We start from the raw sequence: 14,737 nt of genomic DNA on the forward strand, positions 1-14,737 counted from the left end.
ATAATTGATGCAATTTCACTCAATATAAGCTGCCCACTCCTAATAAGATTTCGGTAGTGTCATCTATAGAGACAATTAGAACCCAGTTCCTGCACCACCCAACTCAGAGAATCCCTTCAGCCACCTCCCATGTAGTCCGCATCAGTTTATGAAACACTTATTCAATCAAGGGCTAATTATTTTTCACGCGGAACGAATAATCCAATTAGCGTTTGTGACTTTTTTTTTCCTTGTCGAGATCATTAGTGCATGTGTTAAAATTGTATAAGTTTGTCCTCGTTTTCGATCAAGTCTTAAGACTTTTTTTTGTTCAAGGTCTTTCTGCAGGTCAAGTACGTCTCCAACTTGAAAGTGACACTCTATGGCTAGGGTATAGGACAGTCCGGGCAATGACCTAACTCTCTTCTATTCCCCTGTGGCTGCGGGAAGCTAATTAGAGTTAAGTAGATTTCTTTAAGCTCCGTTAGAAAAATGTCATAAATTCTTTCATTTTTTCCAGGTCGACGGTAGTGATGGGTGTATCTACCCACTGTGCTTGAGGAGCAAGGAGCGAGTTTCTTGAATCAGCCTCTAGACAAACTATAACTTCGTACAACTTTGTCTGCATTCTTTACATGAATACATAGGATGTACAAATTTATTGTTTTTATGGTAGTAAATTACTATTTTATAGATAAAATCTTTAAACAACCTTTACCTGAGCCTCAACCACCACCAAGTGCATTATCAATGGGACTGTTTTTAAAAGATCTATGGGAGACTGTCACTCTAACATACTGTCACTAAAACGTACTGTCACTCTAACATACTGTCACTAAAACGTAATGTCACTCTAACATACTGTCACTAAAACGTATTGTCACTCTAACGTACTGTCACTCTAATATATTGTCACTCTAACGTACTGTCACAATAACATACTGTCACTCTAACATACTGTCACTCTAACATACTGTCACTCTAACGCACCAATAATGACACTGATTGAAAGGTGAATCCCTGATGATCACGATTGCAGTCTTCCAAAAGTTCAAGTGTTTAATTAGATGAGTAAATAGTTCTTTAATGCTAATTTAAAAAACAACAAACATTGTACAATTGTATTCTTAATTCTAACTTTCAGTACATCATGTGTACAAATCCCACCATAACGTCACATAATTATTTAGAAGTTGTTAACTTCTAGTGGCTACAATAAAAATCTTCAAGTGGGCCTAGCCTGAATTTCCGGCCACCAGCGAAGCATGAAGATTTACGTCCCTTGCTACCCCTAGCTCACTCACGCAGAGTCTCGTCCCTTGGTGAACTAACTGTTCGTGTCATTAATTGCCGTCTGCGAGAGGAACAACTGAGTGGAGGGAATAGTGGGGTGTGCGGTAGGCCAGTGGCCAATGTGCAGACCAGATGCATAAGGCTTGGTCACATTCTCTATGTTTTATACCAGAGTAGTCCCTAATACACCAAGCAACTTATACACTGGGTTTGTCTCCATAAAACTAGCCATAAAGAGAGGGGCTCACTGCGTCATTGAGATATTAAAGTTTGGAGCCAAAACATATTTCACTCCTTCAGATGCAGAGACATCCTTAAGGTTAGCTATGACTTGCAACCGGAACCAGACAACTATTTCAGCTTTCTGACATTATTGAAAGTAAAATAAAATAGAACTTGTATCCGTAGGCCACAAACCGGTATTGCACTCCAGATAAAGAACATTCTACCGAATACCTAATCAATTCCTAGTTTATGTTTTAATAAAGTCGGGTCGGATATGATAGAATCGAATCTGATGGGATCCAATAGGATCGTATCGTATCGTATCTTAAACGGATCAAGGTCGATTCTGATATGGATGGGATTGATTTGATCAGATGGGATCGCCAAGGAAAAAACTTTGGCTGGTATGGGGCTCGAACACGCGACGTTATGAATGAGACACTCTATCTGCCCAGCTTCAGACTACCACCCACCCAACTTTCACCTTCCATCCATGCGGAAAAGGTAAAGCTAATAGACGGAAGTAAACAGAGAGGTAAAACAATCGTTATCTGTTCAATATAGTAAGAGTTATCTCTAATGTCTCTCACTCTTATACACTTTTCTCAATCTCTCTTTTTCTCCCTTTCTCTCTTATCTTATTATTAGTTTCCTTCTCTCTTTTTTCTCTTTTTTTTGTACAAAGCTTCAATCAACTCACTTTGTTTGTCTGTCTTTGTAAAAAGTCTGTACACGTTATTTCGTCCACACCCATTTATCGGAACAAGTTGAAACTTCTCACAATTATTCATCGACATAGACTAGACACGAATCAATAAGAAAAAGTAACTAATTAGTCATTTAATTACTGGTAATTAATTATTTTGTTTGATACCAACAGGGGAAACAAATCCTTCAGTATTACAGATATGGCTAAATTTGTCTGGTTTAGTCCCCTTAAATAATTGTTAACGCTATTTCTTCCTCACGCATTCGCCGATCAAGTTGAGACTTTAAACAATAATTCATTCTAGCTAACAAAACATGAATCAATAAAAAACAATAACCAATTAGTCTTTTAAATATTGGTAATTATGTTTATATCAAACAAGGGAAATAACATCTACATTATTGATAGATATACTTTTAAGGGCGGAGTTATTCTCCTTTAGATAAGCTTTGTTTTTTTTAAAAAGATTTTTTGAAATTTTGCTTGTTTTCCTACTCTCCTTCTCCTGCATGTCTGTCTGTCTGTCACAAATCAGAAAAAAAGACACTTTCAAAGTTTGACAATTTGATTTTTTGTTTGTTTGTTTCCTATTAAATGTTAGTTAACTCACCTCCCACCCCCTCTTCTTTTCACTTCTGGTCATTTTCATAAATGTTTCATTTCATTGTATTAATTCTCGGAATGTTACTATAGTTTCGTCCTACATTTTGACCAAACTCAGTTCTCTTGACCTACATTTCGTTGGCCCTTGTGCTGCTCAAGCAAATTACAAAATTATAGCAGTTCACTGTTAAACTCAATAGACTAGACCAATGATTCTCAAACTTTTTCGTTAACGGAACACTTCTCACATTCTGAGTATTTAGCGGAACACTTTGCTTATTATTTTTTTAGCGAGATTAATTGACGTGGTGGCCATCGAGTTAATTATTCCAGTAGTTCGCGGAACAGCTATTCAGGCCTCGCGGAAAACTAGGATTCCACGGAACACAATTTGGGAAGCACTGGACTAAACTAATGGCTGAGTGCTGGCAAGGGTCGAATGAATGTAATCTAAGAGTTCCAGTAAACTACAAGTGTAAAGAAGTTTCATGCTTGATCAATTTTGTCTAGTTCCCATGATCACCAAGCTCCATGATAGGTGTTATTAATGTTTCATTATAAATAGTCTCCAATGTGAATCGATTAGAATATTAGCGAATGCCTCATATCTTTCTACGCGATATTTTTTTGTTTTGTTTTAAAAAGAACTAAAACAACTGAACTACATTACAATAAACACGTGACAGAAATGTTTTTGAAATGTTTCGTGTGAGGAAGTCGAGCCGAAGGACATTTGAAGTCAAGTGTTTCTCAAATTTTAGTCGTGACTAAATTACGTTTACGCCCTATCCAGGTAGAGGGTATAGGAGACCACTGTAAGTTTTCTTAGCCGGATCGGATTCCCAGATCAAGTGGTACGTTGCAAATGAGCGATGGTACGTTACAAATAAGCGATGGTACGTTGCAAATGAGTGATGGTACGTTGTAAATGAGAGATGGTACGTTGCAAATGAGCGATGGAACGTCGCTTGGGAATGACTCTGGACTAACTGTGATATTAATCCCGCAAAATTGTATTATATTAAATCCCTTTTCAGACAATTTTGGTGAAACAGTATGAAGATGAAACAGTATGAAGATGAAACAGTATGAAGGTGAAACAGTATGAAGGTGAAACAGTATGAAGGTGAAACAGTATGAAGGTGAAACAGTATGAAGGTGAAACAGTATGAAGGTGAAACAGTATGAAGGTGAAACAGTATGAAGGTGAAACAGTATGAAGATGAAACAGTATGAAGGTGAAACAGTATGAAGGTGAAACAGTATGAAGGTGAAACAGTATGAAGGTGAAACAGTATGAAGGTGAAACAGTATGAAGGTGAAACGACGTCACAGAAATTAAATCGAACATTTGTTCTCACATTCGTAATAAAAAGTTTCTATTTAATTGTTTAATACTCAAAACGATTTTATAATTACAATGTGAATACAAAAGATGCTTTTTTCTCCTTTAAACAAATGACCATCTTCTTGCTCCCCCCTGTTAGCACTTCGCTTCCCAGAGTTTGAGAAACGCTGTGTTTGTTACGCCAATAAAAATCATTACGCTAATCTCGTCTGGCGAATTAAATATGCTCAGGCCAGAAACATGGCCTCAGTTTTCGAGTAAATAGCATAAATGTCCACGGAGTCATAAAAAGAAACCATTTCATTGGCTGTTTTCTACTTGGTATTGAGCTGAATCAAACAGGTGAAGTTACTTTCACTTTTTAAAAGAGAAAAGACCAGGACTCTGTATTTTCTACACTACAACAGAAAACAGTAACATTTAAATATAACACCAAGTATGTGTATCTCCAACGCAGAATTTTTCGACTCAGAACCGGACACAACAGAATGAGACAACATATGTTCCGGAAGCTTAAAGTCGGGACGAGCGAAACCTGCCCTCGTGGAGCATCACCAGAGAATGCTGACCATGTCCTTCAAAACTGCATACTATATCAAGAGGCTCGAATAAGATTCTAGCACCAAAATCCTCTTAAAGAACAAAAACTATACGGAGAACTGCCTGATCTAGAAACCACTGCGCGGTTCATCTCAGATATAGGATTACTGATCTGAACCATCTGACATGTAAAATGAGAAAGAAGAAGAAGAAGTATGTGTATCTCGCTCAGGTGTCTCTGTTGGGTAGACAATAGATGAAGAATGATAACTTTCATTTTATGCTTTGGTTCTTACAGGGGTGATTCACTAACCGGTAAAATCTAGCGACAAGTTATCCAAGCGTAGCCGGAGATTTGTGAATTAGTTTCTACTGTAGATTACATCCACTGCTGTAGATTGAATAGTGTAGTGTGGCAAATCACATTCACAATATCCCAAGTACAAACACACTATAAATTGATTTGAATGATTAATCAACAGAAACAGAACCAGCATAAAACTCAATAATAAATGGATCGCCAAGCTTACATTTTCGTATCTTTCTAAAAATACTTTCTCCAATGTTCTGTAGTCTCGTTATTTCATACTTGAATTCTATTTTTTTAACCTCCTCTGAACTATACGATCTATATTTAGATCTATGCACTGTCTGAGTGTTTTAGAAAGAAAGATGTAGAAAGACTTGTTGTTTGGATGACCCTTACACGTTTTATCACGTATAACTTCCCTTCAGTGCTGCCCGGCAATTTCCGGCCTGAGTGAAGTTAAAAAAATTTCGTCACGAGGGCAATGAGTCGCATTATAGCTCACACATTTTGACCCACTCAATGGAATCGATCGAGCCTCTGTACCTTTTTTATACAGCAGAACTTTCAAGAACTGGCAAGATGTTGCCCGCGGGCCCTAGCTTGGGCATCACATCTATTTGTTATAGCGCTATCAACAATGTAAGCGTCCCATTACAATCCCCTGACAGTTACTTTACTGTTATAAGGTTGACTAATGCTGAATACTCGTATACATCACTTTCTGTTATAAGATTGATTAAAGATGAATACTCGAATACATCATTCCCTGTTATACGTGTGAGTTGAGTTATGATGAACACTTGCATACATCACTTACTGTTATACGTGTGAGTAATGATGACTGCTTTGACTTACGTGTTTAGTGCCGATATTCTCCACCATACATTCCAGTTTGGCCATCTGGCCTTCCTTAGACGTCACACGCTCGGGGGTGGGGTGGAAGAACGGAGGGGGCAAAGAACTGGTGTCATTTTCAGACGTGTCCCACACTCTACGCCGTCTGTTTGGAGCTTCTGGAAAACAAACAAAAACAACTCATTTCTAGCGAACTACAAACGTTCAGAATACAAACACATACATGTGGAGAGATTGGAAAGTAGAATGTCTTATTGATGGCAGTCAATATAGGAACTGTAACAGGAAAAAAAAAAAGCTAAATTGAGAAATATACTTATGTAGCATCAAATAATATAATACACATCACATTCCATCCTTTTTTTTTTAAATGTAAATATTTCTAAAAAAAAAAAACTTATTTTTTCTAGTGTATTTTGTCTAATAAAAAACAAACAAAAACAAAACACATTAAATAAAAACAAAACAAAAAAACAACGATTCGATGTCAGAAGATCAAAAGTAGCCGTTGCACCAAAATATTGCAAGCCGCAAAAATATCATGGAATCGGATTATCAATATCTGGTTTTTGAGACCCAAACATGATGGAACTACAAAAGGAAAGACCAATACAAAATAAATAGCGGGTTTTCCCCCCTTTCCCCTTGTAAAAAAGGACGGTGAAAGAAACTTTTATCGCAAATAAATGACTTGACCTGGAACAATGTCAGCAATAAATGACTTGAGCTGTGACAATGTCAGCAATAAATGACTTCGGTAGATGCCTTTCAATATCAATTAATAATACTAACTGATATTTGTTTAAAAAAAAATAACATAAAGTAAAAGCAAAGTTCCCCCTTTCAGACCTTGCGATTTATGGGGCAGATGATGTAAAGGTCATCTGCTTCTGTGGCCCAAGTTTAACGAGGGTGTCATGTGGCCAGCACAACGAACAACCGCTTTTACTTTTCCCCAACTAATGTCAGGAACGCATTAGAACTGGGTAGACTCAGAGGTGCCCAAAGATCCCGAAATTAAAAATCCCAGTCTTCACCAGGATTCAAAGATAAACAATTCAAAAAGCTATTAATAAAATCAGCTGTAGTGAGCAATTTAACCACCTAACAGCAATTAATGATGTTAAGACATTATGATAAACCTTAGCTTCTCAAGAAAGGAGGCCCAGAAAAATGCCATAGTCGCTAATAAACCTTACATCTCAATGAACTGACTCCAATAACTAGATACTTTCAGTATTTAATGAGACACCCAGTTCATTTCCTTGATGACTAGTTAAACAATACGCTTGCAAAATGTCAGATCATCTTCTCAATAGCTACTCTTTAAAAAATAAGTCCTTTGGTCTGAGTATCAAGGGATGTTCCCTATTTGACTAAGTGACATATCGTCTTCTGTGACTCTTACATCAGTTCTGGGCATTCACTGAACCAGTCCTCCATCCCCCACCCCACCCAGAAAGAGCACAATTCCGATTGAGTCGTTCAGAAGTGCTCACTCTATAAGCCTTAAAGGAATGTTTGCTTTTCTTTCTGCGGCGTGGAGCCAGGAAACAGATAGTGTGTGCACATCTCGCTCGGTCGTCTGGCTAGGACGGGACGAAAAGAAAAATCTTATCAATAGGTCTTCGTGAGGCCTGGTGTGTGTGTGTGGGGGGGGGGATAGATGCTTTTACTTTAGACCAGCCAGCTGGCCCCCGGACCCTGGTCTAAGCCCATAATAGCTGGCGACTTAGTGGATACTGTTTGGCTGATGGTAAAGTTCCAGATAAAGGCCTGGGGCCTGGACTTGTGGATTACGTGGAATAAAATCACAGAAATAAAATAAAAAGCCTATGGTAAATGCGGTCATCGAAAGGTCATACTGGGATACCATTAGGTCAGATGTGTAATGGTCATCTGTTGATGGCTGGTTCTATAAAGACTAAAGGAGATTTTTTTTAGTGGAGGGAATTTCATTCCACTAACGCATGGGCAGCGTTATTAATTATTAGTAAATAAATAGCAAAACTTTTTGATTGACTATTATACATTTGTATATATGTAATTCTGTGTATGTTAACCTCATGGTAATTAGGGAGGTAGCTTTCTCTTTCCCTTTTTTTTTTTTTTTTTTTTTTTTACGTTCTGTTTCGCAATGGCATTTATTTTTTTTTAAAGTTTGACTTTATTTTTATAATCAGAGATTTCCGTACTGTGACATGTCACTCCTTGGATTTGCCTCTTTTCATTTTTTGTTCTGATAAATCAGAACTGTTGATCCAAAGTTGTTCAAAAAAACTCGACTATATCATTGTTTACCATTACAAAAAGTTTGTAACTTTTAACATCCGCAAGAGGAAACAACTGCAAACTGCTTTCCTTATCGATCTTTTTCGGGGCAAAGCTTAAAGGACGACCGCGTAAAAGAGGTACCCACCGGAAGCGCTAAAAAGATCAGGCGCCAGTTTGTCCTCATTGACATTGGGGAAAGTAGCTGGCAGAAGATAGCCTCTAAAAGAACAGTTGTACAGCTCTCAACAAGGTCGTGGGACACACAGTAGTGGCCAAAACAATAGCCACAAGACGAAAAGAAAACTTTGTCCGCTCGGTGGACAACAGCTTTGTCTGCAGTCTGCATTAGGTTTGGCAAAATATTCAGGGCGCAAGTGGGTTTGCGTAATCATGTTAAACACAGCACTCACCTTTAGTCTTCGGAATCGAAGACATAGCCATAATTAATGGACAGAAATATAAAATAAAAGTTCCTTAACTGCAAATTATAAATGATTTTTGGGTTCAACAGGTATCCCAAAACGAAACCACAAAAGCCTCGATGCCAGCTTTATTCAACCGGAAACTCAAAACAAATCCCTAAAAGCGTCGCTATCAGCTTTGTAAAATCCAGTAAGTTAATATCTTGACCTTAATATACAAATCCAGATCCAATATAACTTTCAACATAGTTAATCAGATCTTCGCCATCTTTATCTCCGTTTGAACCAGTTATAATTGGAAGCTATTCTAATTCTATTCCTAGCATATTCAGTTAACCATTTAGTTAATTACTTAAAATGTGAATCTTTTATTTTTTTTTTTTTGCTCGAGTACGCTTGTAATTAACCACAAATGCCAAAACGATAAAATTATAATAACCTCAAAAATACTCAAAACACCTAGTGTGTATCACATCAACAATTCAACCTAATTATTCCATGATATCACTGAAAATTATGCAAAAATAAAGTCACATTATTTAAAACTAAAAGTTGTAATTAATTAAAACGTGATCTCGCAAATTTAATTAGTCTCTAATCATCAACCAAAGTATGTTTAATTAACCAGCTAAACTTTAAAAACAAAAATATCATTGTTAACAAAACCCCTTTATCTCCAAATACTTAATTAAACAAAAAAAACCTCTTGAGAGTTAAGAGAAGCAAAATTTAAAAACAACAAATGCTTCTTATTTGGAGGATATAAAGCGGCTCCTCACATGTCCACTTCCATGCTGTGAGCATGCATCTTGGTGACGGCCTAAGGCAATCAAACTCTTCGGGGGTGAATCGAAATTATATTATTCATTCAGCTGTAAAAGTGTATTAATTTGGAATACATTATATTCAATTGACATCAAATTCAATTATGTATGTATTCTCATTAGTTGAACCGATTGGCCTAAAAAAAAAAAGCCGAGGTGCTAACTAACCATAAACAATATGAGTTATTCCCCGTGGAGCTAACGAGCTAGTAAGTCTTATCTGAGTGACATACAGCAACTGTTACATGTCTAAGAAAATCGTTAGGAGCCATTTTTGAGATCAGCGTCCAGTTTCCGCCTTTCTTCTGACCTGAATAGAAGTATTGCGATAATTGATTTGAAGAGTATTTTTAACATTCAAAAACAAAATAACACTTCTTGCGTTTTACAGAGAAATAAATGATTGGCGCAAAAAAAAAAAAAAAGTTGGTAAAAACTATATTCTAAGTAGGCCTACTTTCCGCATGATATGCATGTATGTTAATCACTACCTGCATCTCCTATCTGCCTGGATCACTATTCTTTTTTAAATAAACGGGTCATATAAAAGAAGCCTAATTGTTTCTCTTTAATTGACATTCAAAACCTGACAACCCCAGTGCATAAGTCTGGATGAACCCCCCTCCCCCCCCCCCAAAAAAAAAAAAACAAAAAAAAAAACAATGCTGAGATAGGATTTTCAATATCGTTTAAAAGTTTTTGAAATCTGAATGTGACAGATGGATGGGTGGGCAGACAGACTACACAAAATAGCGACATTTACCCTTTCGGGAGCAGCCAAAAACATTTTCTGGCAATGATTTATGTGCAATATGTAAACACCATTAATAAAACGCAGCCTGGACTCCCCACACAATATGAAAAGATTACGTCAGTTTCTTCCTATCTGCTAGATTTCATTTCTTTCATTTTATCAGCTCGGTTTATTTAAGGTCAGTGAAACAAAAAGTCATCTTGAAAAAAACAACAAACTTTTTCGTTTGAGTGTCAGTTATCACGTAAGGTTCATTAATTATCTCCCTTATTGACATGCACCCGTTTTGATTGTCTCAATCACCTGGCTACATTACGTTGCCATGTTGCCAGCTTGTCGTGATAAGCTCTACTAGTTGCCAGATTGTCATGATAACGCTCGTCGCTGCCAAAAATGATGTGCAAGCATGCCAGATAAGCTGCAAGAAATGTCCTTTCGATGGATAAAAGACATGGCCCAGATTTTTAACAAGGCATAATACATCTCGATTGTTTATAAACTTTTTTTTGTATATGTATAATTTATGTCTAAAATTTTTTTTTTACAGAAGACGTACTTCGATTTTGAGTCACGTTTGATTTTAATTAAAATGTATTTGAATGTCTGTTGTTGGTCACATTTAAAGGGAGACTCAAATATGATTTAATATTTGTCTTTTTTATTTTGTTTACATATTTTCTGATAGCTCACATCAAACTAAGCCAAACTTTTTCAGGACAGCGGGGTGTGTGTGTGTGTGTGTGGGGGGTCTTATAAATTTACGACTGGTATCATGGTTCGCATCTAATAGAAACAATAATGCGGTCCAGTCTTTTGGAATCGATCCTCTATGTGGCTACAGCATGCTCTGTGGACAGAAGCTTCGAGGGGCCGCAGCACGTCACGAGTCGGATATGTCTCGCAGATCGTAGTTTGAGCTCCAGTCAGCTGTACAATGGCGAGGCAAAAAAACACAGTGCAATCTGGAACATTTATTCTCAGGGAAATTATCTGTAGCATTCGATAACAAAGAATTTTTTTTTTAACAAATAAATCTAGTAAGATACTTTACAATCTTTAACTTCAGTTCAGTTAAGTTCTAAATTTAGTTATAACTAGAACATAAAAATGTTCAGGTCAACGCCCATTCCCCCCTCCCCCCTAGGCTGTTCTGTTATTCATTGAAATTAAAACTCTATTATGAAGGCTTTCATTAAAATCAGAAGATTCTATGATTAGATAAGTTTTAGTAATTATCCTGTGTCCAGTTCGTCGAAGATAATTATCATTTCACAGAAGCAGAAATGCAATTAAGGATACGACAATGAATTACATCGTCTGATACATTCATTGTAACAGCAAACCTTTTCGTTTGAGTCAAGTTCTTTCTTTATCAATTTTGACCAATGAACTGTGTAAAACAAGTGATACACATTGACTTGGCGTTACGGAAAACATGATAGTGACAGAGGGGTGAGGGGAAAAAATGTGTGTATGTGGGAAAATCATAAATTCAGAGAGCAAAGGTCAATCCATGCCTCTTGTCGATCCATTTCCTCACGTCCGAATAAAATCATGGAGATAATCTTAGTTACTGATGGTCATCAGGGGCAACAACTCCAAGGATGAAAAGCTACTTGCATGACAAGAGTTCATCAGCCCCTGTTTATTTTTTTCCCCCCTCTCCACATCTCTCGACATGCTCAGGGTTTCCCCCCTAACAAACACCACAAGCGGGATTTCCCTGAACTCCCGTTCTATACTAAGGAACAAGGGAGAGAACAATCTCTGAAGCCTTGTAACATACGGTTTGGAAGCAGCAGACGAGAAGGATTGCATACAATGTAAACGAGCTCGATCCAAGCACAAGATGAAGACTATCGAATGTTGCTTCCAGGTTAGAGAAAATATGTGCAGACACTGTATCCAAGCATGTTTGTACATACAACAGAGAAAGCCTTACTGCTATATAAAGAAAGCTCATTGCTAGAGAATTGAACGAAATATTTCTTTTAAAGCAGAAGTTCTCAAATCTTTTTATTCGCACCAAAAGACATATGTGGTTCTAATTCATTGAGTTTAATCACAAGACCGAAGTATAAAATATTCTAGACGCACATTTTGCACACTACGCCTCTGATTGCAACTGATGTCACATTGGTGAAAAGTTTCAATCGATGTCATATTGGTGAAAAGTTTCAATCGATGTCATATTGGTGAAAAGTTTCAATCGATGTCATATTGGTGAAAAGTTTCAATCGATGTCATATTGCTGAAACATTACAATCGATGTCATATTGCTGAAACATTACAATCGATGTCATATTGCCGATCCGTTGCAATCAATATAAATCGCCAAGTAGCTATCGTAATATTTATAAATTACTAAAAGGTGCAACCACAAAGTATTACAGATAAAGAGCCGAAATCCAAAAGAACAAATCTACTGATTGCTATGTTCTTCCGGTCCTAATTGAATTCTAAGAAGTAGCATTAACACTTATTGTAAAGGGAGGTTATCAAGTGCAATCTTTTTAATACACAGACAATTAACTTTGCTATTTATTACACTGTATCTGGAGACAGGCTTGATTTATTTATCAATGTTTATGAAATGCAGACCGAAACTAGTCAGCCAATTTTATGTGATTGAAATTATACTATTGTTACGCGAGCCCACCTATTACCATTTATAATGGCCACGGTATTTTCTATAACATATGAATGTTTGATAAAGCCCGTATTAGTTTTATACCAACTTAATACAAAAGTTAAAAGCTTGAATGTATTTTTAAATAATAGGAACAAAAGACTATAATAATTTAGAGGGAAAACGGTCGATAGAATCGAATTCAATTTAATTATGATGTAAAATATGAAAGGAAAATACTTGCTCGTAATTCATATAATACAATATCCATTGTGATTTTAATTAGAAATAAATCTCTTCAATTGATGTCATACTGATCACATCTGGTTCCAAGTGCTGTAGTGTAATGATCATAACTGGCGCCAGGTTTAAGACACTTTAGTGGCACTCATTCTTAAAGGCGTATCCTGGACTTCAAAATGGGGTTGGGGGGTGGACTTTTCCAATCCGTTATGACGTGAGAAAGACGAGACGTGTTCGAGTCCCACTTGGTGACATTGACATTGGGAACGACGAGGAATTGAAACGCTTGCGAAAGAGCTTTCTGGCTACACGAACGATATTAATGGACTTTTTAAAAAATCTCGGTTTCATTTACTTTTACAACGCAAAGCTAATTTCATTATAAATACCTACTTGAGAAAAAAAAAAACTCCACTTGTCAGCACATCGCGCTACATAGGTTGACAAACTGCTAATTGTAGTCTTTATTTACGTTAGTAGTAAACAATCAAGAAACTAAAAATGTATTTCGGAAATGGATTAATAATGCAGTTAAAAATATTTTCCTGTTTGTCACAGAGACCTTTTTGGCGCCCTTATCCCAGCTACGCCACTGGTTCTCTCTGACTACGTGATAACTCTTCAAACGTGACAATTGTGAGTTGAACGTGACATATAGAACTGTACCTTTTTTTTTTTGATAGCGGCAACACCCAACTCCTCCTCCCCTCCCCCCCCCCCTCCCAGGCTCACGTCTCTGCTGTTATGTTCTTCAGTAGGCTAGTCCCTTTGGCTTAAAAGGCAAGGAATGAACTCTCTGCCTGGTCCATTGGGTGACATTAGAAAATATCACAACCTGTGGGGCGTGTTTGAGAAGTGACTGGTACCTACGATTAATGATTCAAAATGGGAGAGACGTCACACCCTGCCTGATTGGCCTGCAACAAGTAAACCAGTTAATAGCGTAATTAACTCTTTGTCGCTGGATGAGTGGATCTCTGACTTGAAATGCACTATGTTTAACTTTGTTTGATGCGTCCTTTAATTTATGAACACATGCACAACTGTTTACGTACACACACACACCTGTTCACACATATACTAACACACAATGACTTTAAAACACACAAAAATTTTTGTGTTTATTTTGTGCTGCTGTGACTTTTTGGTGAACCTAGTTGTAGTGTTAAAGTAAAATTAAAATTGAAAGGAACAAATTGACTTATGTGCAGTCTAACAAAGAAATAGCTCAACTTGCCTATATTCATATGTAAACATTTTAAATTCAGGTTAATATTCTAATAGTAATCTTCTATCATGCCATTATCTATCTATCTATCTATCTATCTATCTATCTATAAATAAATATATATATATGTATAACCCTGATCCCGCGCCGACACCGATAGTGCATACCAGCACACCGTTCAACACGAGGGATAGGCGACATATTGATTCTAGAGGAAGGACTGTTTTAGATCCGGCGGAAGTGATCTGCAGGTTATGGGAGTCTGAGCTGTCTGGGACTAGGAGCTGTCCTTCGTGCTACCAGTGAACTGTATTGAGGACCTGGAGTGACACTGGGAAGTGTGTCGGTGGTCTTTACTAATTACTAATGTTCATGTAGAAATGAACTTGTAGAACTTGATTGCTGAAGTCCATGTCTCACTGTGTATTTTGTAACTGTACATAAACCTCCTTTCTTTGAGTTCTTGTCTTAGACTTATAACAATACATCTTTTAATTTTCC

General features: G+C 37.0%; 1 protein-coding gene across 8 annotated transcripts in view; it reads right to left on the reverse strand.

Moving 5' to 3' along the window:
• LOC106072913 (obscurin-like) overlaps positions 1–14,737 on the reverse strand; it is a 217,341-nt gene that overhangs the window by 62,710 nt on the left and 139,894 nt on the right. For all 8 annotated transcript variants that reach the window (XM_056022149.1, XM_056022142.1, XM_056022130.1 and 5 more), the window contains one exon: positions 5,863–6,020. In XM_056022149.1, the coding sequence (XP_055878124.1) occupies positions 5,863–6,020 (158 nt within the window). The remainder of the gene's footprint in view (positions 1–5,862; positions 6,021–14,737) is intronic.

The sequence above is a fragment of the Biomphalaria glabrata genome, chromosome 1, assembly GCF_947242115.1.
Source record: "Biomphalaria glabrata chromosome 1, xgBioGlab47.1, whole genome shotgun sequence".
Classification (NCBI taxonomy): Eukaryota; Metazoa; Mollusca; class Gastropoda; family Planorbidae; genus Biomphalaria; species Biomphalaria glabrata.